Source organism: Saccopteryx bilineata, chromosome 2, assembly GCF_036850765.1.
Source record: "Saccopteryx bilineata isolate mSacBil1 chromosome 2, mSacBil1_pri_phased_curated, whole genome shotgun sequence".
Lineage (NCBI taxonomy): Eukaryota > Metazoa > Chordata > Mammalia > Chiroptera > Emballonuridae > Saccopteryx > Saccopteryx bilineata.
Window position 1 is genome coordinate 4,209,471 of NC_089491.1, and position 26,205 is coordinate 4,235,675.

Consider the following 26,205-nt stretch of genomic DNA (forward strand, 5'->3'; position numbering starts at 1 on the left):
GATCCCCGGCACCCTTAGTTACGGGTCTGAGCCTTTCCCACGAGGGCCCTCCGACCTGGCGGCCCCATCGCCTCCATCTGGCCGGCCACCTCTGGCCCCAAGGGACAGCAGCAGCCCCTTCAGTCCCCTCATTCCCCCACTGCGGGTTCCCTAATTGTCCCTCCTTGGCCCGAGGGCCTGTCTTTCCTAACCAGCCCGGAGGAAGGGGTGGTAATTGAGGCGAAGCCTCTCTCCCTGGCAGGACTCTTAGAGCTAATTAGAGAAGAGGACCTCTGGGCTTGCTGTTAGTTTTTAATTGTTTGTGGATCCAACATAAAAGCTAATGACAGAGGAGGGAGGCTTAGTGAGCAGCACACTCCTGACTTCTGAATTTGTCTAAGAGGTCATTTGCAATTTGTTAACATTTTTCGCAAGGGTGAATTCAATTAGCAGCCCCCCCACCCCCACCCCACTCCACAGGCTCCCAGCGGAGAGCAAGGGACATGGCTGTGCAGAGCCTGGTGGCTGTTGGGAAGCCTCTCCCACCCCAGAGTGCCTGGGCCCCAAACCTGGAGGCCCTTCTCGGGTACCCCACCTCCTCCCCACACAGCAGGCTGGGGCCCGGGCCCCTCTGGAGGGGGAATGCTGGACGGGGCTGAATGGACTGGGCTGAGGATGCAGTGGGCTCCAGGCCACTCGGCCATCTCCTGTGCAGAGGGTCCGGTCAGCTGGGGAAAAGGTGAGCAGCAGAGCGGGCGTCTCTGCCGGGGAGACGCTGAGCGCCCGGACAAGACTCGGGGCGTCTGGCAGAAGCCGAGGAGGTCCCGTCGAGCCCAGCAACTCCACCATGGCTGTGGACCCCGAGGGATCCCGTGCACAGGTGCAAGGTCAGGGGGCAGAGGGGAAGTGGCCGGACACCCAGCAACGGGAGATGCAGACCCCAGACGCCCATGGTGGGCGGTGCGGCGGCCGACCAGGCTGACATTCGCAAATACGGGGAGTTAAAAAAAAGCAAAAAAGCAAGTCTCCCAGCAAAGGGATTTATGTGGTACAAAGCTACGTGAAATAACACACATTATGTAAGGACATCTGACGGGACAGCAAACATGTCAAAGCCTGGATGGTCAGCATGCACGGTCCAGACTCGGGAGGGTCCCTCAGGAACAGGGGAAAGGGGGAGATGGGGCTTCAAGCGGTATTTGTGATATTTTATTTCTTTAAGAGTTTTTTTGTGTTTTTTGTATTTTTCTGAAGTTGGAAACGAGGAGGCAGTCAGACTCCCGCATGCGCCCGACCGGGATCCACCCGGCATGCCCACCAGGAGGCGATGCTCTGCCCATCTGGGGTGTTGCTCTGTTGTGACCAGAGCCATTCTAGTGCCTGAGGCAGAGGTCATGGAGCCGTCCTCAGCGCCCAGGCCATCTTTGCTCCAATGGAGCCTCGGCTGCGGGAGGGGAAGAGAGAGACAGAGAGGAAGGAGAGGGGGAGGGGTGGAGAAGCAGATGAGTGCTTCTCCTGTGTGCCCTGGCCGGGAATCGAACCCGGGACTCCTGCATGCCAAGGCCGATGCTCTACCACTGAGCCAACCGGCCAGGGCCAGAATTTATTATTTATTTATTTATTTAAAGGATTGGAAGCAGATGTGGCCAGGCTGTAATGTGTTAAATCTGAGTGGCGGGTTCATGAGTGCTGGTTACGGAGCTTCTGAACTTTCCTTTGGAGAGTTTCCTCGTAAACACAAAAGACAGGGCTGGGGGCTTTCTGCCCCTCGGGGAGTGTTTATAGCCGTCCTCTTTTGGCTGATTGCAGCTCAGCTAATTATGCAACACATATTTCCCCCCACAGAGATGTAATAGGCAAATTAAAAAATAATAATTTTAAAGATAGTTTTTCTCAAAACTGGAAGATTTCTAAAGTGCAGGACTTTCTGACTTTGTGTTAAGATGCTTTGATGGTTGTAGTGGGGTGAATGGTGGGTGGCTCCCCCAAAAGACACGTCCTCTTACTAACCCCCAGAACCGGTGAAACATGGGCTTATTTGGAAAAAGAGTCATTGTAGGTGGTGTTAACGGAAGGGTCTTGAGACCCGGTCGCCCTGGAGTCTCTGGTGGGCCCTAAATCCAAAGAGAAGCGTCCTGACAAGAGACAGAAGGGGGGACACAGACACACGGAGGAGAGGCCATGTGACCCCAGAGCAGAGATTGGACTGATGTGGCCATAAGCCAAGGTATGCCAGGAGCTACCAGAAACTGGAACAGGCAGGAAGGATCCTCCCCGGAGCTTTCGGACCGAGTGCGGCCCTGCAACACCTTGAGTTTGGGCTTCTGGGGTCCACAGAATGAAGGAGTAAATTTCTGTTCTGAAGCCACCGAGTCCGTGTTTCTTTGTCACAGAGGCCCCAGGAACTAAGAGCCCTGGAAGGCGTGGCCGTTTCCCGTGTTCGGCGTTAGAGGACCGGCTGTTTCCAACCCCGGGGATGGCGCTACCCACTGCTTCTGGGGCAGCCGGTTCACAGGTGCTTCTCGAGCACTGGCTGCATCCAGGCACCGCGGAGGCAGGAGCAAGCGGAAGTGCCTCTGTGCCCTCTCTCTGCCCTCCTCTGCCCCCCTGGCATTTTATCCAGGTGCTGACTGTTTTATTTTGTGCCTTATTTCCTCTCTGTGCCCCAGACCTGTGGCACGATGCCCAGCACAGGCTGGTGCTCAGTCAACACACAGCGTAGATGGAGGTGAGGAGTGTGGCTGTGTGATTGTGGACAGTGTCTCTGGTTGGGCCTCAGTCTCCCCCTCTGTAGAACGGGGGTAAGAACGCTGCTGCCTGAGGGCTGTTCTGAGAGGCCCGTGAGAAGATGTGGGTGGAGCACCATGACATGACCCCTAGGAACTGAAGAAACAGGAGCAGGCATTGTTATAAATCAAAACTGCACAGGGCGCTGGGGGTTCCGGCATGAAGGGCTGGCTGCCCCCACCCGGACTGGTCCTGGGCGGGACACGCCCACTGCCTGAACGTCTTTGCTCCCTGCTCAGCGGGTGTGGCAGGGGTCTGGCTGGCTCCCAGCATGACCGGCTCCTCTGGGCCCGTGTCGCCGGAGGGGCAGACCGGCCACACCCCAGCAGCCCCTCTCATTGTGTCCAGACTGACTCGGACAGCCGAGACGAGGAGAGGGACGGCCAGACCGGGCGCTGAGTCCACTCCCCGCGCTCGGCCCACCGACGACGCAGGCAAACACGGCCCAGCTCCGGAAGATTCAAAGGCAGGAGCGGGGCCAGTGCAGCGTGGCTGGGGAGGCCCCGAGGGGGAGCGGCTGGGCCTCGTTAGCGCTGACCCTGGCACCCGCAGCTCCTGATGGATGGTGGGGTTCGGGCGGGACAGGCCCCGGGGGAGCGGCGGCCTCTCCATTATGGGCCCATCAGCGCCTCCCTGCGCTCCCCGTGCCCCAAGCTCCGCAAGCCTGGGGCCGGGAATAAATCTCTGTCTGGGCCGCAGGAGAGGCGAGAGGGGTAAAGGCAGAGCATGAAAAATGTCTCCTTCCTGGCTCAGCAACAAAGCAGCGATGGGGGCAGGCGCGAGCGGGAGTTTGGGGCAACGGGAGAGGTCCCTGCCAGGCTGGGCTTCCGGGCAGGGAAGGGGGAGAGGATGGGGCCCTCAGACCACACTTCCTCCAGCTGCACGTCCCTGCCCGGGCTTCCTGTAACGCCCCTCTCCAGTCCAGCCCACGGAACAGCCGGCTCGGAGGAGGCAGCCCCGGCTGGACCCAGCGTGGTGGGTTTCCCCAGGCCCCGGCCCGGCACTGACGGGAAGGCCTGGGGTGCCAGCCCACATCTCCACCTCCTGTGGAAGGTCCTGGAGTGAACCGCCTGGGCCCGAGTCCCCGCGTTCCCGCCAGTCCCGTGGCACAATCTGCCGTGCCTCGGTTTCCCCCTGGGTCCCTGGAGGGGCCGGTCACCGCCAGGACTGATTGGGTCACTCTGTGGGAAACCAGGCTCCCGCCACATGCTCCTCTGGGTGGCTGTTGATTACTGATACCACCCCACTGCTGAGGGCTCGCCCCACACCCGGGGACACCCACACAATCATGGACTGGGCTGGGGATGAGAAATGACTCGTCTCCCAGGGCCTGGCTCCGCCTCCTGGCCACATCCAGCCTGTGTGTATGGATGGCCATGCTCTCTGGAAGGAGACGTGGCTCAAATCCTGGCTCTGTCACCAACGGGCCGTGTGGCCTTGGGCAAGTGATTTTCTGAGCCTCTGTTTCCCCACCTATAAAATGGGGATAATATTCCCTACTTGGTAGAGTTGTGAGTATTTAATGAGATGATGCTTAGCAAGGATTCTGCAAATGTTAACCATGAGGGTTGCCCCCCAACACACACACACACACACACACACACACACACACACACACACACGTCCTTGTCTTGTCTTCAAAGCTACTGAGAAAAATTCCCTCTGTGGTCCTCATAACAGGGCCTCAGAGAGCCGAAGGCTGTTTGCCTCTTTTCTCACTCAGCTAGGAAAACCTCATTCTTGTCATGTTCTTTGTACAAAGTGGTCTCCCTTCACCCATCTCAGCCACCATCCTCCTCTCCTGTCTATGGTCCTTCCCAATGGTACAATGTCCCACAGTTTTATTTGACTTGATACTACAAGTGTGACCTGAGCAGCAGGATAGCGTAGGAAGGTCACCTCCCTTGTTCTAGACTCGCTACCTCTATTAATTTGGCCAAAGGACACATGCACTCTTTGAGGCAGCATCACCATAATGCTGATGTATAACAACAACTATAGGGGAACACAGCAGAGTCTGTTAAATGACACTGGACTCCTGGTGTTACCATCTCCTATCTGTCATGAAGGGGCTGCCTCTTCACTTTCAATAACTCGGCCTTGAAGCCTTAAAAGGTCCTGAGCCATAGTCCTCCCCAACAAGTATTTATTGAGTGCCTGCTATTACTAGAATCCGACGACATAGCCATGGTCAAAACTGACATTGTCCCTGCTCTCCAGGACCTGGGTGTCCCGTGGAGATGTGCAGAGCAGAGAACCACAGATGTTGTTCCTCGACTTCCGTGGGGCCATGTCTCGATAAAGCCACTGGAAGTCGAAAGTATCTTAAGTGGGACATGCATGTTAGTCCTACACTGCAGAGGACCAGTCATTTACCCTGCCCAGTATCACAAGAAAAAAAAATGACAATTCAAAATTCAAAGTGCGGTTTCTACTGAATATGGATGGCTTCTGTACCATTGTAACGTTGAAAAAGCCTAAATCCAACCATCATGAGTCAGGGACCATCTTATTTCACTCCAGTTGTTGTCAGTGCTACAAGCAGACTGGGGTGGGGGTGGGGGAGCAGGAGGCTTGTTGCCTGGCTGGATGGGCATTTTAGAGGAGTTGGGGGGGTGTCTTTATGAGGTCCACATGCTCCCCCTTGTGGTCAGCCTGGCTTCATTCAGCTGGGTTTCAGGCCACCGATAAATTGGGAGCTGGTCTCCCCATATTCAAAAACCGTCCTGGATCCCTAGGACAGTTGCCTGGGAAGGGGATTGTTATCGTTTTTATAGGAGTTTAGGTGGGTGGCTTGGATTTTGGCCGTTGACTTGGGGAGAAACAAAATAACCCAGAGTGATGGATGGGCCCATTGTAAATTTGTAAAATAAATCAGCTTGGCAGAGAGATTCAAAAAACCTGTCAGGCAGCAAACATTTTTTTTAACAGCCTGTAGAACTGGCTCCATCCTTCACATTTGTCAATGTCAGGCTGCGATGCATCTGATAGCTGGGCGAACGGAGCGCAGACAGAGGGGTGGGCTGGCAGCGTTTCCTGCCTTTCTTGGGCTGCTTATTTTCCTGTGGTCTGAACGCTCTCAGCACTGGGATTGGACGGGTCTAGGCTGGACTAATTGGTGGATGAACTGAGTATCCCACCGAAGTTGCACGTGGCTGCTGGCTCCGGGTTCACGTTCCCAGGCGTTCCTTTGCCCACGCATTCCTGCAGCAGACATGTACAGAGGGCCTCTTCAGCAAAGGCACTGTGGTCAGCACTGGGATCCTGGGGTGAGCAGAAGCCGGTCTGAAGCAGCTGGGGTGGTGGAAGTTCTGGATGCCTGTCAGGTCGTATGTGTTTATTAGGAAGTAGGGAGTCACTGAAGGTGACGGTGAAGGGATGTGACATATCAGAAAGGAAGCTCATTAGGCTCTTTTGACGTGTTCAGATTAAGTTGAAAGCTTTCAGAAAAGTCCAGATAGGCTGGCCTTTCACACTGTTGAGATATTCTGTCTGAGCTCCCCTCGGGGGCAGAAAAGAACTTTGGTAACATCTTTACCTGTGACACTTCCATCCTTGTGTTTGTTAGGCAGGCAGATCAGTGCCACAGGCACCGTCACAGGTGTTCAGGCTAGACCAATTCCCATCCCAAGGCAGAGCAGCTGGGGGCAAATAAAAGACTTCACCACTCTGACCCTCTGTCTCTTCTTCTGTAAGATGGGAATATAAGAGTTCCAAGCTCACACTCAATGAGCTTTTCAGAGTTATTTAAGGAGAGGATACATCTGGGCGCTCAGCTCAATGTCTGACGTGTAACAGTAATAGTAATACATAGTTGCCATTATTAGTTCAAAGGGGGGTCTACTCACCTTCCATCTGGCTCATGTCAGACACTGATATGTAAGGGGCTGTTTGCTCATTGAGTGTGTGATGGGTCTTCTCGGTAGCGTCCTTGCCTTACGTGTGGCATGAGGCTCCAGGCAGGGTAATGGTAGAGCCCTGGGTGTCCAGAATCTTCCAGGAATGCCAGCTGCTGCCCAGATCTCACTGCCCCTCCCCTCCCTGCTATCCCTGACTCATCATAATGGACAATGCTGGGCCAATTAGGAGCAGTAACAATCAAGATATGCCGAGGGCATGTGAACATTTGCAAACACTTATTAAAATGCATCAATAATTAAGTGCCTCTTTAATAGCTACATTTCTGGCCTCGGGACATATCTGTTTATAGAGCTTGGGTCACAGCATGCTTTGAGATCTGTGTTATGGCCTTACACTCTGGTAATGAAAATTTAAAATTCTTCCCTGACTTGAATTCTGTGATTTGACAATGACAGGGTAGTTTGAGAGTGCACGGGCTTTTCCCAGCTGCCTGACGCCAGAGGTGCGGTCTTCAAAGCAGCCAGCCAGAGAGGGTACAGACCCAGGCTCTGCCACTGTGCCGCCTCAATTAAGGGCCGGTCCCCTCCCTGTCCTGGCCTGTGCCCTGGACACACCTGCCTGAGAGGACTGCGGTGAGGATTAGCAATTACGTGTGCAAAAGCTCAAGTCACCTGTACGCCACGTGCTGTGTGCAGGCTCTAGTCACGGCAGCTTCCGTTAGGGGTGGCCCCTACCACGATCGGGGGACAAAAAGAGGCAGCAGTTAACTGCGGGGTCATGACCACCGGTGTACAGTACCCCCGCGGTTGCAAACTCAGTGCCCAGTGAGACCAGGCAGAGGGTGAAAATGAGAGAGCCAGGCTGGGTGGGGGCTGGGGCAGATAGAAGAGCCCTGTGGATTCTGCCCACAGAGGGCGCTGCCTCTCAGCGCCAGCCCCTGGCACCAGGCAGGTATGCCTACCCAGGTGCCCAAGCTTCTGACTTCTTAAGAGAACTGGGAAATACCAGTATTCATATGAAATCTCCTGACTTTTCAAAAAAAAATGTGACAACTCATTAAAAAAAGAAGTTTCTTTTTTTTAAATTACTGCCTGGACCAAACAAACATCTCTGTGGGTTGATCTCTCTCCATGGGCCCCCTTTCCCAGATAAGAGCTTTGGTCTCCATTTCCTTTTAGCCACGGTAACTGGTGGATTGAAGTGTACCCTTCCGATTTAGTGACAATCTGTAGCCCACTGGGGTGGATTGAGAACCAAATTGGCTAACTGGAAAGCAAATGATTGAACGATGGTCAGTTCAGGTTTGGAGCCCATCTGGTATTTCAGAGGCTGAGTGGCCGGCGGAGGCAGGTGGGAATGCCCCTCCCATCGGTTTATTCTGTCCATTGTAAAAATACCTCAAGATTTGATCCTGGGGGCGGAGGAGTAGCCGTGGTCAGAATTTGATCTCGTGAGGCCGTCACACTTCATGCTGTTAGCATTCCTGGCTTCCAGGGAGCCTTCTCCTGTATTTAGTCCAAGGTGGGACTGCATGTTTACGTTTTAACACCTCTGTGGCTGTGAGTAGAAGATGCTCGTCTGTTTCTTTATTTATTTATTGAACCAAATCACCGCAACAACTCCTCGGGCGGTCGGGTATGATCGGATTTGGTTTTAAACATGCTTTTAAAGTAAAGAAATAAATACAGCCGAGGCTGGTAAAAGGTGATCGTGAGAGAACGGGCCTTGGCCCCATAACTTTAAAGAAACAGCGCCATTACGGCGTTACGGCGTGGCCCTGAGTTCTTAACCGGGAGGTCGGGAGGGGCTTCGCGGGCAGGCTGGGCGGCTCGGTAAAAGCTTTTCAGCAACCATTTAACCTCCATTTACGAAGAAATAAAGCGGAATTGATGCTGATCTGGGCCTGCTTTGGGGGATATTTTTGTTCCATAAAAGCCCTTTTGCTTGCAATTTGCTGAGCAGCCTGTCACATCGGGAAGGGCCGCTGTTGATAAAGATAAAGCTTTATGGCCGCGGCATTTGCCGCTAACAGCAACCTAATGCAACATTTTCATTTCTGTGCAATTAATGTTAATGCCTGCTACGAAAATTGTCATTAAATACCATTTTAAAATCCATTCAATTTGCATATGCAAAGCCCATTTACCATCACAGGAGATATAGCCGGCATTTCATCATGTCCTTCCCTGGAATCGCGGCCGCTCGGTTTCATGGCCATGTGAGGCTTTTATATCGAAAGCTAGATGATAACGGATGTCGTTTCCGAGCCCGGCTGACTTAAGCTTTTCCATTGTACGTAGAAGAACAGAGCCCCGGGACCAGAAAGGGTGGGTGTGCGCGCGGTACCTTCGTCCCGGGGAGGCTCTTGCCTGGTCACGACTTGTGGCCTTGGGAAAGTCCCTTCGCCTCTCAGAGCTGCTATTTTCCTGTTCTAAGGAAGGGCTTTGAACTCGCGTCCGGGCGCTCTGGCGTTGTATATTTTGCAGTATAGGCACTCTAGGTAGGGAATCCAGGCCAAGCCCTGCTGTCGGGAAGTAGCGTGAACTTGGGAAGGTCAAGTCATCTCTTCCTGCCTCAGCTGGTTGTAACCCTGCCTGCCTCCTGCACAGGATTTTAATGCCAATGAGACAAAACTGACACAGAGACAGGACATACGGGGAGTCCCGGGATGCCAGGTTACTGGCTGTAACATCCTATTTACGGATGAGAAAATGCAATTCTGGGAGGAAGGAGAGTTGGGGACCAAGCTAGGACTAGAACCCCTGACTCAGCCAGGGCTCTTCCTGGACACCAGGCTGTCTTTGAGACACTGGTGACCAGTATGATCAAGTCTAGTGATCTGGAGCCCAGTGGGGACTGTCTGTCCCTCTGCGCTCTGGGCAGTCTGAGAGCCACGGAAGGGGCCGTCTGTCCCCCTGCACTCTGGGCAGTCTGAGAGCCACGGAAGGGACCGTCTGTCCCTCTGCGTTCTGGGCAGTCTGAGAGCCATGGAAGGGACCGTCTGTCCCCCTGCACTCTGGGCAGTCTGAGAGCCACGGAAGGGACCGTCTGTCCCCCTGCACGACCGTCTGTCCCTCTGCACTCTGGGCAGTCTGAGAGCCACAGAAGGGGCCGTCTGTCCCTCTGCACTCTGGGCAGTCTGAGAGCCACGGAAGGGACCGTTTGTCCCCCTGCACTCTGGGCAGTCTGAGAGCCACGGAAGGGACCGTCTGTCCCCCTGCACGACCGTCTGTCCCTCTGCACTCTGGGCAGTCTGAGAGCCACAGAAGGGGCCGTCTGTCCCTCTGCACTCTGGGCAGTCTGAGAGCCACGGAAGGGACCGTTTGTCCCCCTGCACTCTGGGCAGTCTGAGAGCCACGGAAGGGACCGTCTGTCCCCCTGCACGACCGTCTGTCCCTCTGCACTCTGGGCAGTCTGAGAGCCACAGAAGGGGCCGTCTGTCCCTCTGCACTCTGGGCAGTCTGAGAGCCACGGAGGGGACCGTCTGACCCTCTGCGCTCTGGGCAGTCTGAGAGCCACGGAGGGGACCGTCTGACCCTCTGCGCTCTGGGCAGTCTGAGAGCCACGGAAGGGACCGTCTGTCCCCTGCGCTCTGGGCAGTCTGAGAGCCACGGAGGGGACCGTCTGGCCCTCTGCGCCCTGGGCAGTCTGAGAGCCATGGAAGGGACCGTCTGGCCCTCTGCGCCCTGGGCAGTCTGACAGCCACGGAAGGGACCGTCTGGCCCTCTGCCCAGTGCTGGAGGGACTGATGTGGGGTAAGGGCACAGAGGAATATGTAACCCAACTCAGCAGTGACTGTCCAGCCTGTCGCTAGTGTCAGATTCTGGGTTTTGAGGCCTGGCGGATAGAAATGCATTTCTGGTGAGAGCAGTGAGGCGTGGCAGGTAGGAAAGCCAAAGAGATGACGCTACACGCTGAAGAACGAGCAGGCTTCACCAGCAGGCGGGTGAGAGAAGGCAGAAGGAAGAGCATCCAAAGGAATGGTGGCCTACGCCATGCAGCACGGCGTGGAGGCTCCTCAAGATATGGAACGTGGAGCCTGACCAGGCGGTGGCACAGGGGATAGAGCGTCAAACCGGGATGTGGAGGACCCAGGTTCGAGACCCCAAGGTCGCCAGCTTGAGTGAGAGCTCATCTGGTTTGAGCAAAAGCTCACCAGCTTGGACCCAAGGTCGCTGGCTCGAGCAAGGGGTTGCTTGGTCTGCTGAAGGCCCACGGTCAAGGCACATATGAGAAAGCAATCAATGAACAACTAAGGTGTTGCAACGCGCAATGAAAAACTAATGATTGGTGCTTCTCATCTCTCTCCGTTCCTGACTGTCTGTCCCTGTCTATCCCTCTCTCTGACTCACTCTCTGTCTCTGTAAAAAATAAATAAATAAAAAAGAAATGAAACGTGGAGTTCCATAGGAGCCAGCGACTCCACTCCCGGGTGTGCGCCCAGAAGAACGGACGGCAGGGATTCGAACAGACAGACACCTGTGCACCACGTTCACTGCAGCACTGCTCACCAGAGCCTCGAGGCGGCTGCGACCCAAGTGTCCGGCGACAGGTAAACACATAAACAACACGTGGTACACACACGAGGAAACGTTACTCTGCTTTAAAAAGGACATTCTGACACCTGCTGCAGCACGGATGCCCCTTGCAGACATTATGGTAAATGACATGAAGCCAGGCACAAAAAATGGCAAACAGTGTATCATTCCATTAAGAGGAGAGGTCTACAGCAGCCAAGTTCATAAAGGCAGGAGGGAGAGCGGGGGCTCCCGGGGGTTCCTGGGGGCTGGGGAGGGAGCGATAGAGAGCCCGTGAGTAACGGGCGTGGGGTGAAAGAGTTCTGTGGATAGACGGTGGCAATGGCTGCACAGCCGTGTGAATGCACCTTAATGCCATTGAATCGTACACTTGAAAATGGCAAATCTATTTTTTTTAAAGAAGGTAACTCTTATGCATATTTTACCACAGTAAAAGTGATTTGAAAAAAAATAAAACAGGAACCACTAAAAAGAACGAAAGTATAATGGTTTAGTCAAAGGAAGGTCTAGGAACAGCAAGAGCCGGGCTGAAGACAGATTGCTCGTGGCCTTGACTGTGGAGAGCGGGGCACTGACACACAGATGGACCAGACGTTGCTTTGCGGTCACAGGGGTCAGGGTGGGACCTGGGGCGGCTGGAGATCCCAGGCCACTTGCTGCCGGCTGAGGGCACTTCATGTCTTTGTGTGACGGGCAGATGTCAGTGGTTTTGTGATGATTGATAAGCGTGTGTGCGGCAATCTAGTGGGGGTTAGGGAGCCCTGCTGCCGTGGGCATGTGCTGACTTTGTCTGCTGTTTTGTTCTGCTGTCCTCCTTCTGGGGACAGAGCCCCGATTTCTCCATCTTTTCCACTATTAGGGCCCTGTGAATTGTGGGGACCTATTCCAACCTCGCCCCCTCTGATGCTCTGGCCAGTCAGAGCCTCAGAACCCACAGGGCCTCAGCAATTGCCTCAGAGGCAGACATGTGACCCAGGGCTGGCCAATCCGTGTGTTTCACAAACCCTACTCACAGTGGCCGGATCAGGGACAGGCATGGCATGGAGCTGAACCAATGAAGCTCAGTCTCAAGGCTTTTGTAGTTCCTACAGCCTTCCCACTGGGGACACACGGCCAAAACACGGAGCGACAAAACAAACGCTTACCATACGAACCGGGTGCCTGATCCCACTGTGCCTGAAGCTGTCCCCTGGGCTCGTCTGTCACGTGAGCCAGTAAATTTCCTTAAAAGCACAAGGCAGTCTGAGCGGAGACTGATGACACGCCACCACCTGCTACTCTGACAGAGCGGCGTGCATGCCAGGGCCACACGTTACCTTCTGAACCAAGGTTTGTGAAGTACAGTGATTGGCGAGGCCCGGATCACGTGCCCCTCCCTGGTGTCAAGAGTCAGGCTCCCACACAAGTCCCTAGTTTAGTCACTGCCAGCCTCCCCACCCCCTACCCCCCGCCACAGTGAGGAGTGGAGCCCGAGGTGCCGGCCACCTTACCGTGCACGGATCCCAAACGTCATATTTGGAGGGACAGAGGGCGGTTCCTTCTTGAGGTGCCAGTCATCCTGGTCATTGATGCGGATGTCATTGAGCCGGCGGTAGAGGGACATCTCCTGGGCGGTTACCAGGCCAGCTTTCACTGCCCCGCGGTTCATGGCGATGTAATTCCGGGTCAGCTCTTGGGGACAGGTGGGCTGCTGCTTCAACACGTGCCAGTGTCCGATGGCTGAGGGCAGGGAGGGACAGGTCAGTCTGGGAAGTAAAGCCATTCGTGGCGTCTGACTAAGAAGAAGGGGTGACCTGAAGGTCCTGCACCTCCCCGTTAACCTGGAGCCCGCTCTGCGGTAGCCTGCTCGGCTCCCTGGGAAGGGCGGGGTCGGACTTCCCAGAGATTCCAGAGGGCAGCTGAGCACCCTTCATGGAGCTGGGTTCACCTGGCCTTGACCTCCTTTGGGAGATCAGATGGTTGGTCCTGAGCCCACTCTGGGCCCACAGCTTAAATGGCGCAGAGCACGGTCTCTGGTGGGGACGAGGTTCCACACCGGCTGACTTCCTTCCTGTTTCCCTGACACGTTTGACCTGGACCCTGCTTGGTCCTCCCCATCCCAGGGAGGCCGAGACTGTGGTCCCCCCAGAGGAGTACTGAGGACAGGCCCCAGCTCCTTTCCCAGGTCGTGAGCTCAAGCTCCAAACGTGCTCTCTCACCTTCGGGGACCCCTCCGTCCAGCCCCCGGATGTAGAGTCCGTAATTAAAATCAATTCCAGGAAGACTGCAGCTTCTTTCCCGGGGCTTCCCGAGTTCAGCCTGTGGGGCAGCAGAAAGCACAGGTGAGAGGGGCGTCCCAGGCCAGCGTTTCATCGTGAACGGCAACAGGAAGTCACGATGCCCTCTATCCCAGTCCCCGTGGGCAGCCTTCCGCCCCACCAGGGTGTGGACGACAGAGCCCGTCCTGAGAGGAATGTGAAGTTCGGAGGGGCACTGAGGCACTCATATTAAGGGGCCAGCAAGGGAAGCAGATTGGGGGCCCGGGTGGTTCGAGGGGACAGGGGCAGGCAGTCCCCGCTCTGAGCAGCTGTACTTGGATCCAGCCAAGGCTTTCCTGGCTGCAGCTGGAAATGTCTTGCCCTGGGGATGTGCCCAGTTCACAGAGACTCACCTGGAGGCCACCGTCGAGGAAGGGACATCTTTCCTGCCTACCTCCTCATTCCAACCCGCTGGCAAGGCCCACTGTCACCCTTGGCAGTGGGATGGCCCTTCTCACTCCCTGGGACTCTGGTGCAGCCCTCCTTCAGCCCCGGAAGGGGGTTGTAGGAAAGACACTGATCTATGTGTTCTCAACCACAGTAATCCTCCCATCTCAGGGAAACTGAGGCCCCGAGCGGCAGGGCCGTTGCCCGCGGCTCCTGAGCGGTGGGGCTGGAGCCCAGCCACCTGCCGCGCTGCCTCCTCTGGGCAGCTGCCTGCGGTCGGCGCCCTTTCCTACGTGGCACCCAGACCCTCATCCCCTTCCGCATCGGTGGCACTCGCTGGGCTCCATGTTCCAAGTGCATGCAGTGTGCGGTCCTGCGCTCGCTTCTCAGTCCTGACGCTTCCTCCTTCTGTCTCACCCCTGTCCCCATGTCCCTGGCCCCTGGGACCTGAGCACGTAGAGGCAGGTGATCAGGACCACCCATGACGGCTCATCGCTGCCTCAGCACAGACCCTCCCTGGGCTGGCAGTCGGGCCCCACACCCTCCAGCACGCCCCGCCCTGTGGCTTCCCCTCCTGTCTCCCCGATGGGCCCCACAGCTTAGGCAGATGAGCCTGCTCCCCTCCCTGAGGGGTCCACAGGCAGTCCGGCCTCCTGGAATGCCCTGTTCCTGGTCCACCCTCCCTACTGACCCTCATTCTTTAAGTTCTCTGGACCCTTTGAGTTCTCGGTAGCCACTCCCTCACCCGGCTCCAGTCATGTTTACTGTCTGCCTGGCCGATGAATTCTTACATAGCAGGAACCATGACTCCTGTCACCTTTTTTTTCCTGTTGGTACACAGCAGGTGCTCAATAAATGCCTGGGGTGAAAACCTCTTCCTCTGAGAAGCCCTCTCAGGTTGCCCCCAGTCCAGACAAGCTTCCTTGTATGTGACAGCACGGGGCCCCAAACGCCACCTGAGGGCACTTTCAAAATTACACAGTAGCACCTGCTGCAGCCTGCATGAGCCTTGACTATATGACACTCATTGAAGAAGCCAGTCACAGTGGACCACGTGCCATATGATCTCACTTACAAGGAATCTCAAATAGGCAAATCCACAGAGACAGAAAGTAGATTCGTGGTTGCCTGTGGCTGGGAGGGGGAGGGGAAGGAGACAATTGGGAAGCGATGGCTAAGGTGTGTGGGACTTTTTGGGGGGGTGGGGAGGCAATGAAAATGTCCTAAAATTGATTGCACAATTCTGTGAATATGCTAAAAGCCATTGGCTTATACGCTTTTCATGGTGAATTGTGTGGTATATGAATCATATCGTAGTACAGCCATTAAAAATTACAAAGCAGTGTAATTAAGTCATTAATTGTGTGATGATCAGTTTAATGTCTGTCTCCCCAGTGAGCTCCATTGTTATGACTTATTTTAAAGGTTAACTTTTAAAAAGTGTTTTTAAAATATTTCATTTTTTAGAGCAGTTTTCAGTGCATAGCACAATTGAGCAGAGGAGAGAGAGACTCCCCACCTGCCCCATCAGTCTTTGTTTCCACCCCTTCTTCTCCGGGGCCCAGCATGGAACAGGTGCTAGTAAATAGGGGGGCGAATGAATGAATGAATGAGTGAGTGAATGAATGAATGACTGAAACGCCTACTTGGAGACTATCCGTTCATTCCTACACAGAGCCTGATCGGTTTCCTCCTCCTTCCTTCCCATCTCCAGCCCAAGCCCCTGACCTTCCGCCAGAGCTCCAGGGTTCCGGGTTCCAGGCCGGTGACCCGGGGCCGCTGCTAGGCGGTTTGTTTGAATTCCTTCCACAGACTCACTCTGAGCTGCAGACAAAGCTCTGGCTTCTCATTTGTTTATGAAAGTGATCTGGCCTCTCTGATGGCAGGCTGGCCGGGGAAGTTAATTAAAATGTGACTTCTCTGGGAGAGGCCCCCCTCGCTCAGGGCAGGTGCGGGTGGGCAGACTTCCAGCTGGCAGAGGAGTGAGAGACAGGCTCAGGAGCTGGCTGCCACTCTGGGCATGCAGAGGGAGTTGGGCAAGAGGCGGGTGCCTCGCTTTCCATGCTTTTTTGCAAGGGTTGCCTGGAAATCCTCAACTGCCAAAGCACATTGAAGACTTAGGCTGTGAGGATCATCCCAGTGGGAGGGTCACTTATTATTTTTTCACTCCACAAATATTTATTTTCTCTGTACTCTGCACTAAGCCTTGTGCCCAGAGTTGGAAGATGAACAGACAAGATGCATAGCCCCTGCTCTTCTGAAATTTGTCTTCTTGCCAAAGGATAACTAAACAGATTTCCTCTAGCTCTAAACACCCGTAAGCCCATAGAGTGAGACAAACTATCTGCAATACACATATCTGACAAAAGACTGTTATCTATCATATATAAAGAGTGGCTACAAATCAATAAGAAAAAAGCGGCTGATCCTAGAGAAAAATGAGCAGAAGACTTGAATAGGTACTTCATTAAGAGGATGGTCAAATAGCCAAGACCCACAAGTTAAGGTGCTCAGTCTGGGAAATGTAAAGTAAAAACTCAGTGCTTTGGTGAGGATGTGGAGCACCTGGGACACTCAATGTTGCCAGTGAAAATCTAAACTGGTATGACCACTGTGGAAAACTGTTGAGCAGTCTCTACTAAAGTTAACCATGTGCCAACCTGATAATAACCCCCTGGACCTCCAACAGAAATGGGTGCCCTTGTCCACCCAAAGATATATCTGAGAATGCTCATAGCATCTTAATAGGTGATAGCCAAGTACTTTTCCCCATCTGGCTGGGGAAAAAAATTATGACATATTTATTCCATGGAATATTCTACAGCAGTGGTTGTCAGTTGGGGGTGACTTTGCTCCCCCCTCCCACCCCGAGCACATTTAGTTATTTCCGGAGACATTTTGGGTTGTCTCAGCTTAGGAGGGAGTTCTACCCTCCATCTGGGGGGTGGAGGTCAGGGATGCTGTTAAATGTCTCACGAGGCACAAGACAGCCCCACCCCCAACAAAGAGTGATCGGTCCCCAACGCCAACAATGCCAAGGCTCCATAGCAACGAGAAGGAAACAACAGCTACGCACAGCCACACGGTGATTCTCAGACGGAGTGCACAGCAGAGGAAGCCCACACGCGAGGCAGGCACCGTGCACGCGCAGGTGCGGTTCAGACCCGAGCGTGACTAAGCCGGTCAGGAGTCGGGAGCGCGGGTCCCTATGGGACTCGCCGCAGCCAGGGCACCCTTTGGGAACCAGCTTGATTTTGTTTGCTGCGGCTACTGTTTCTCTTCCGTTGTGTTTATGCAGCTCTTGTCTGAAGGTGGCTCTCCTGTGTGGCCAAGGGGGACCTACTGCTAGCTCTTCCATCATGTGGCCACGGTCACAGGTAGATGGGAGCAAGAGGTACCCACGTCGGGTGGGAAGCAACAGGACAGCACCCCCGAAGCCTCCCTGTGCTGCTTCAGCCCCTATCCCCACCCTGGGACCCCTGAGGGCCTTGTGTGCTCACAGCCGCACAGCTGAGCGGCCAAGGCTGGATTCGAACCCACATCTGACTTCACTTGGTCTTTGCTGCCTCTTAACTATTCACTTGGCATTTAGCATCACTGCCTGGGACTCCCCAGTGTCTTGTGTGCACAGATCTGAGCCCAGCAGGCAAGACTGGATTCACGTCTCCACCCCCGAGAACACAGAGCACGAGGCCGTGTCCACGAGAGCCCAGGTCAGATCAGCTCTTGGATGTGTGGACTAGGGGCTAAGGAAATTGTTGTCATTTCAGGACGCATCGTAGGCCCACAGTGACCTGGACACAGGAGAGCTGGGCTATGGTCAGGTCGGGGGAAAGGGGAGCAGGAAGGGAAAGAAAGATACAGTTTGTGGCTTGGCATCGAGGAGAGCTGGCTTAAAAAGTCCCGGTGGGGCGGCCAGGGAGGGCGGACGTGCCGAGTGTCCCCAGAGGTGAGGGGGCCAGGGAGGGCGGACGTGCCGAGTGTGCCCAGAGGTGAGGGGGCCAGGGAGGGCGGACGTGCCGAGTGTCCCCAGAGGTGAGGGGGCCAGGCAGGGCGGACGTGCCGAGTGTCCCCAGAGGTGGGGGGGCCAGGGAGGGCGGACGTGCCGAGTGTCCCCAGAGGTGAGGGGGCCAGGGAGGGCGGACGTGCCGAGTGTCCCCAGAGGTGGGGGGGCCAGGGAGGGCGGACGTGCCGAGTGTCCCCAGAGGTGGGGGGGCCAGGGAGGGCGGACGTGCCGAGTGTCCCCAGAGGCGGGGTGGCCAGGGAGGGCGGACGTGCCGAGTGTCCCCAGAGGTGAGGGGGCCAGGGAGGGCGGATGTGCCGAGTGTCCCCAGAGGTGGGGGGGCCAGGGAGGGCGGACGTGCCGAGTGTCCCCAGAGGTGAGGGGGCCAGGCAGGGCGGACGTGCCGAGTGTCCCCAGAGGTGGGGCGGCCAGGGAGGGCGGACGTGCCGAGTGTCCCCAGAGGTGAGGGGGCCAGGGAGGGCGGACGTGCCGAGTGTCCCCAGAGGTGGGGTGGCCAGGGAGGGCGGACGTGCCGAGTGTCCCCAGAGGTGAGGGGGCCAGGGAGGGCGGACATGCTGAGTGTCCCCAGAGGTGGGGCAGCCAGGGAGGGCGGACGTGCCGAGTGTCCCCAGAGGTGGGGGGGCCAGGGAGGGCGGACGTGCCGAGTGTCCCCAGAGGTGGGGGGGCCAGGGAGGGCGGACATGCTGAGTGTCCCCAGAGGTGGGGCAGCCAGGGAGGGCGGACGTGCCGAGTGTCCCCAGAGGTGAGGGGGCCAGGGAGGGCGGACGTGCCGAGTGTCCCCAGAGGTGGGGTGGCCAGGGAGGGCGGACATGCTGAGTGTCCCCAGAGGTGGGGGGGCCAGGGAGGGCGGACATGCCGAGTGTCCCCAGAGGTGGGGGGGCCAGGGAGGGCGGACATGCTGAGTGTCCCCAGAGGTGGGGCAGCCAGGGAGGGCGGACATGCTGAGTGTCCCCAGAGGTGAGGGGGCCAGGGAGGACGGACGTGCTGAGTGTCCCCAGAGGTGAGGGGGCCAGGGAGGGCGGACGTGCCGAGTGTCCCCAGAGGTGAGGGGGCCAGGGAGGGCGGACGTGCCGAGTGTCCCCAGAGGTGAGGGGGCCAGGGAGGGCGGACGTGCCGAGTGTCCCCAGAGGTGAGGGGGCCAGGGAGGGCGGACGTGCTGAGTGTTCCCAGAGGTGCGGGGGCCTGGCTCTGACCCTGGCCTTCTTACCCATCTTGTCCGAAGGGGCCTTGCAAAAGCCTACAGAGAAAACCTGTGGACAGAGGGCCCGCGGGTCTCTGGCCCCTGAGGGAGCTGTGCTGAGCCAGCTAAGACAGACGGCTCGGAGGAGCTGCTGACCCTGAACTTCTGATACAGGCAAGCTGGTTATGACAGATGTCTGAGATTGGCTGCCATTGAAACGCAAGGGAACAGGAGGCCTGACAAGTGTCTATCGGTCACCTGCTTCTCCATGGCAACCCTGCTCTGATATCCATGAAACTGACTAGATGTGGTCATAAACCTCAGCTTTGATTGGTCACCCATGTTCCCAAGCACCTGCCCCACCAGCCCAGAACAGGATGAGAGATGGCCCAGAGGCAAAAGGGGCCTCCTAGCCAGCTCTCAGCCTGGAATGTGCAAAGGCCCTGGGGCAGACGGCATAGATGGGCTATTGGGCCACATGAGGACTGGGAGAACCCTCCCTGCGCAAGGATCCCTCTGAACCACCACGCTCTCTTTATTGCAGAAGCAGAGAAAGAAATGAGGGCCAGAGTGCACATTTATCGAGCACCTCCTACATGCAAAGCCCCTGTTACGCCCTGGTGACTCCATTTAGCAAGTCCCCTTCTTGAACAATTACTGTGTGCTGACAGCACTTTGTGTTTTTCCCAGCACTCTGCCAGCCCCATTTTACAGATGGGAAAACTTAAGTTAACGACGTTCACGCAGGCTCCGAGCCATCCCGGTAGTAAGTAAGAGCCGGGGCTGGACTCCACTCTCTGGAATATCGCCACTCGGTGCTTCCCCACAACAGCTCCCACAGCAGCTCTACAGGGGAGGCCACGCTGTCGCCACTGGACAGATGGGGACATCGAGGCTCAGAAAGGGAACGGGCCGAGGAACCCTTTCGGCCCTCACAGGCAAGCCCTCCTGCGCGTCTGGTACCGAGGGCCGGGTTCTAAAGCTCCTCCCGTAAAACCTCCAAGGTCTGTCGAGAGGCACGCCTTAGCACAGTGGGGATCCTGACACATCGAAGCTGTTCAGATGTGACCCACTGACGGAGCCTCTTGTCACTGAGGTGTTAGAATCAAGAAGTGACAGGGCGCAGAATCCCGGCTTTGGTCTGACCACCCGCCCGCCTCCGCAGCTTTCAAACTCTGCCTTTCTCCCCCGCTTCCGCTGTGACACGGAGGCTTGGCTGGAATACAGCTCTGGGTGACAGCTGTCCCCACCAGCAGACAGCTTCATTAAACCTCATTAAGATGTCATCCCTCTCTGCCTTATTTCTCATCTCTCAGCTCTAATTAAAACCATCTCTACACCCCCCCGTCCCAGGGGTCCTGGGATTCTTTGGGCTCCTTCCACATGGAAGCTCTCTCCACTCCCCAATGCGAGGAAGGACCAGGCCCTGGAAAACCCACATGGGAACCAGGCCCCTGGCCCGGAAGTCCCCTCGGAGCAGCTGGTCACCAGCGTGGAAACCACCCAGGCTTTCCAGAGGCGGGTCAGGGGGCATGCCCACAGGCTGCCACCTTGCTCTGAAGTCCCCTGAGGCCCAGGAAGGAAGGCCTCTGGCCCTGGATCCTTGCCAAGGTCTATTTTCCTATAACAGCTTTAAAACAAGTGGCCGGGGCCTTACAGCTCAAATCTAATCATTTGCCATTCAATATACTGTAAAATACATATATATATATATTCCCCGTGCACCATCGAATGGGGCAGGAATAGGCAAAACCAGTTGGCTTTATTTCTTGGACGGCCTGAACCAGACAGATCTCTCTCTCCTGGGACGACAGGCCCATGGTCATCTGCAAAATAATGATTTTTCTGTTTGGGGGCTTGACGCCTGCCTTCTCGCCCTGCCTTGGAGGTAAGGAGCAGCTCCTGGCGTGAGTCTCTCCCACTTCCTGGCAGCCACTTAGGCTGTAGCTCATTAAACCCCCCACCCCCGGCCCAGTGTCTAAAGTAAACGCAATGTTTGTTCGACAGTTGAAAAACCTCCGCTCACTTTCCTGCATCCCATTAAAGTGTCGTGAGGTGCAATCCCGCGGTTCTGGCCTGGTAGTTATTAAATAAATATCTGCACGCAGCTCCCGGGCGCATGCATACGCACACACGCACCATCGCGCTCGCGGAGGGGGCAGTTCATTATTGTACAACAACTTAAGATCCTCGAATGAAAAGCACAATATAAATGCAAATTATGATCATGATTAGCATAGGGGATATTTATTTATTTCCATAATGAGAGCCTCAGACAAACAACCGCGTGAAATAAGGTGCATTATGCATCAAAAAGGACTCGGGCAGGGAATCACAGAAGCCGGGTTCTTTGAACCAACCATGAGCGTCTTGTGAGTGACAGGTGAACACCAGGTAAGGCTATCGAAGCCACACATGAGGCGACCACATCCACGTGTGATCAAAGGCATCTAAAATAATGTCAAGTGGGAAGAAAGCGCAGCAGGTTTTAAATTTTACATAGACTGTTACAACCGTGTAAAAAGAGAAAGTCCATTGAAAAAAATACTGGAAAGAAAAACACACTAACTGATTGTGGGGGGGGGGGGTGTCATCAGTAATAGGGGCCTTTTTGAGAAGGGGTGGGATTTTGATCCTATGATTAAAAAGTCAAAAGGCAGAGAGTTGCATCGTAAGTTTCTACATTATATATACCTGTCCAGGGTCAAAGATAAGGTGTCTTTTCCCCCCTCTATGTCAGCGATTTTCAGCGCATTTTTAAAACATGCAACACCTGATGATTTACTCAGGGCCACTGACCTCTTTTCCCTTCTATTGTCAATAAAAAAATGACAGTAGCCAACACAACAATAGCCATCCGGTATGAATGAATCAAAATTGTACTTTTTTTTTTGTCAGATTGGCAAAAAATATATTTTTTGGTGTGCTGCAGAATTTCAGTAGTTAGTTTGTGTGTGCCATGAGGTGACGAAGGTTGAACATCGCTGCTCCTTGTCACTATAACTCTGTTGTGAATTTATAATGGGGGCCGTGGTGGCTGCTGCTGGGCGCGGAGGGATATGGGGGGGTTGCCGCTGGCCTGGGGGGAAGGCGAGGAAAGCCGGCACCTTAATGTCATGCAGAACTGAGTCCCAGCCCTGCCACTGCCTGTGTAACCTCGTGCCAGTCACTGAATTTGTCTTGTCCCCATGTCTGGGCCTGGGCCCGTGAAACTTCCTTCCGTCACAGAGAGCATTTCCGCAGCGCTCAGTAAACAGCGGTTACTGTTACTGCCGTCGTTGTTGGTACGACTAGAGCCGCTCTCCAGCTCAGGCCCAGGGGAGCCGGGCTGTGCGGACAGCTCTCCAGGGCCCCCCTGCGCCTGCCCAGCCGCTCTGCTGGCCCTCGCCCGGCTCTCGCGGCCCCGGGGCTGCTGCCGCGTCCTCCTGGGGCAGCCCCGGCTGCCTTGGTGCTGCCTGTACCGTTATTGTAGCTGATGTATGGCCCTTGCCGTGGGAGGCGGTCACAGTGACAGGGCCCCGGTGTTCCCTCCCCTCCCCCTCGACAGCTTGAAACCAGGTCCTTCATTTGCATTTACATGATCTCGCTGTGCAGCTTATGAGATCGAGAGATTTATTTGCTACTTAGCTTGATGTTTGATTACACTCAGAGAAGGGGGGGGAGGGGGCAACGCGGATGCAATGCTCTGCGCGTGCGTGGCCTCTGGGGGCCCATAATTCAACAGCAGGGTTCGGTGGATCAGGGGAAGCGCAGTGTTTCGAAAAAAAGGCAAATGTGAGAGGTTGTTAAGACCCATTACCATGATTTGAATTAAAAAAAAAAAAAAAGGAACGAAAGCAATAAAAATTAAGATTATGAACTGACCCAAATCATTCTCAGGAGGACACTCATTGTCCTGGGGAATGAACTCCCAGAAACTTCCGGGCAAAATCAGGTGCCCCTGAAAAGGCAGTTCCTCCAGGACCGGGCGGCGGTGAGGATGGACGCCCTGTTGCCCATGGCTCTGAATCTGAACGTCTGGGTGGCCCCGGGCTCTCCCGTTTCGAAACCTAAGGCCTCCACCTAGGTGCACACCCTTGCCCCAGTAAAAAGAAAAATTAATACGCCCACAGAAAGGTCGTGCCATGCCTCCAACCGAGCAATTTAGGAAACTCTTCTCTCTCTCTTTGAGATGGGACAGGAAAAAAAATGCAAACAAAGTGACTATGGTCTCACTGTAGGCCAGTGTGGTGGGAAAACACGGCTCAACTTGAAGGAAGTGAGCCTGTGTGTGGAGGTGGACGGTGGGGAGGGGTGTTGGACTCTAGGCTGGGACTGAAATACTTCAGGTCATGTCCCTTCCAGATCTGGTGTCTCTGATGGTCCGAATGGCGGAAGCTGGCGCAGGCGTGTCTGTTAGAGGCGTCTTAAGTCTTCACGAAACATCTGTTTAAGGGAAGCCCGGGGACCAGGGACCGGTGAGTTCCACTTTGCATCATGTCCCTCCTTGGCTTCGTGTGGCCTTACTTTAGGAATGCCGCTGTGGGGACAGAGAAGGAGCCCCGGACTGGGGTCCAGAAAACTGGGTGCCAGCATGTGACCACCGCGCCTGTCCCAGGGACGCCGGACATAAGTGACCTTCCCCCTGAGTACCACAGTCTCTTGAGGCTCAGAGAGGAGCTCAGGGACCCTAAGGGCATGACGAGGAGAGGCTCCCGAGAGCAGAAGCCCTCATAACTGACCCAGCCTGGCGGTCCTGTGATACTTGTGTTATTGAAGGGGGTCTCCATGCCAGATTTCTTTTGAAGAGCGGGTACTATGGCTTTAAGAAAGAAGAAACAGAACAGAATCACTCAGCGAGGGCATCGCAGAGGCCCTCTCTAGCTTGCTCTTGGGATAGACAGGTAGGGATTGACTGCAGACTCCGATCCTCCCTCACTGTGTGACTAACAGGGAGAACCACCCCCACATCCCCACCTCAGGGTGTACAGACAGGACTTAGATGAGCCAATGAGGTGAGGTGCCCAGGGATGCCTGGCACGCAGGGGGTGAGCACCAGTGAGACCACTCATTTAGGAAAGGAAGGAACACCTTTGGGCCTACTGTGATGTGGCATCCAACAGAAAAGGGGGACGTTTCTGGACTTCCAGGAAGTAATGAACAGAGGAAGAGCTCTCCTCCGAGGTGGGGCAGACAGCGTAAGAAGCCAGTGGCAGCCCTGGCCGGGTAGCTTAGTTGGTTAAAGCATCATCCTGCTAAACCAAGATTGTGGGTTTGATCCCTGGTCAGGGCACATACAAGAATCAACCAATGAGTGCATAAATAAGTGGAACAACAAATCAATGTTTCTCTCTCTCTCTCTCTCTCTCTCAAATCAATCAATCAATAATTTAAAAAAAACAAACAAACTGGCATAGGCTCTGGCCACTTGGCTCAGCAGTAGAGCGTCGGCCTGGCATGTGGAAGTCCCAGGTTCAATTTCCGGCCAGGGGACACAGGAGAAGCGCCCATCTGCTTCTCCACTCCTTCCCCTCTCCTTTCTCTCTGTCTCTCTCTTCCCCTCCTGCAGCCAAGGCTCCATTGGAGCAAAGCTGACCCAGGTGCTGAGGATGGCTCCATGGCCTCCACCTCAGGCGCTAGAGTGGCTCCAGTTGCAACTGAGCAATAGCCCCAGATGGGCAGAGCATCACCCCCTGCTGGGTGGATTCTGGTTAGGTGCATGCGGAAGTCTGTCTGTCTACCTACCCCCGCTTCTCACTTCGGAAAAATACCAAACAAACAAACAAACAAACAAATAAAAAACACAAAAAAAACTGGCACATTCATGGTCATTGGGTCGGTTCAGCTGTCAAGGGTCAAAGCCAGTGGACCACAGAGGGAGCAGAGTTAAGAAAGGGGCTCCCTACCAAAAAATAAATAAATAAAATGAAAAGGAAAGAAAGAAAGAAAAAAGAAAAAGCACAGAATGATCTGTGTACTTTTCAAAACTTAAAGCAGAAATCAAAGGGAAACTGAACTGTTTTAAGTTTTGACAGCTGCGGGGATCATTCTGTGTGGTTACTCTATTTATGTTTCCATTTTCTTTATAGATTCATTGAAAATCATATCATGTAAGAGGGAAGAAAAATGTTCGGTGTTTTTTTTTTCTTTCCCGATAAACCCATGTTCCTTCCCGAGAACAGATGAAAACGCTAGCTCCGGTGACTTTTGTTTTGATGTATATTTCATAACATCTCATTGATTGTAAGTTTTATTTCTATGTCAATAAAAAACCGGCATTGTAATAAATGAGAAGGAGTTTAACACAAAATGGCAGCTGACCTGTTAGCATAGCAGGTAGCTGATGCTGGGAACGGGCTGTACAATGAAGCCTGTTAATAAGGACGGGCCACTGATTTCCACGCGCAGCAGCCCGGCGGCTGGCGGGCGGGGCCCCTCTCTGCAGCCTGTGGGGCTGTGTTCCGATTGGTTCTGGTTGCCGCTTCACAGGGGAGGTGGCTGCGGACCTACGCAGTGCTTCTCTTTTCCGGCAGAGGCGCAGGGGGCAGGGGGCACTGTGCTTGGTACCCGGCAGCAGAAGAGACGCATAATAATCTGGTTGTGGAGGAGGGAGGGTAGGGAGTGAGTTCGAGGTTGTGGGTTGATCAAGGAGACAGAGCTGACCATGAGCGGCACTCACACGCAAGCTTTCGTGGCGGCACTCCGACGGGGCTCTATGAGAGGGGAGTCCTCACAGTATGAGACTGTGCAGGGACTAATGGGTGAGGGGCCACCATCCAGGAGGGTGGAGGGCAGGGAACTGCAGGGGAGAGGGAGAGACAGAGGGGCGTGGGTGTGCAGGTGATGTTGCTCAGGGCAGGTGCAGCGTGTCTGGGTCTGCGTGTGCCGAAGGGCAGTGGCTGTGATTTGGGGTCTTATACTCACGGGCTCTACATATCAATGGCCAGCAGATGTTGCATAGCTAAAAATCTGCTTCTCTGGGCTGTTTTTAACGCAGTGGGGTGTGTGAAAATTTGAGCTTGGTCTGGTGGGCTTTTGAGCTGGCAGGTCTCAGCCTACTGGGAGGAAATGAACGAGCAAGGAGCCCGAGCACAGGGCCGTCTGCGGCTCTTTTACGAGGAAGGGCCCCGAGGACACAAGCTCCAGTGTGTCCTCACCCTCCCTTCCCCTCTA

At 55.0% G+C, this 26,205-nt stretch overlaps 1 protein-coding gene across 1 annotated transcript in view; it reads right to left on the reverse strand.

Annotated features, from left to right (window-relative positions):
* The window catches only part of CFAP77 (cilia and flagella associated protein 77), a 125,468-nt gene that overhangs the window by 41,317 nt on the left and 57,946 nt on the right, over nt 1–26,205 (reverse strand). The window contains exons 2-3 of the mRNA XM_066254621.1: nt 13,364–13,463; nt 12,656–12,884 (exon numbers count right to left, since the gene is read on the reverse strand). Of these exons, the coding sequence (XP_066110718.1) occupies nt 12,656–12,884; nt 13,364–13,463 (329 nt within the window). The remainder of the gene's footprint in view (nt 1–12,655; nt 12,885–13,363; nt 13,464–26,205) is intronic.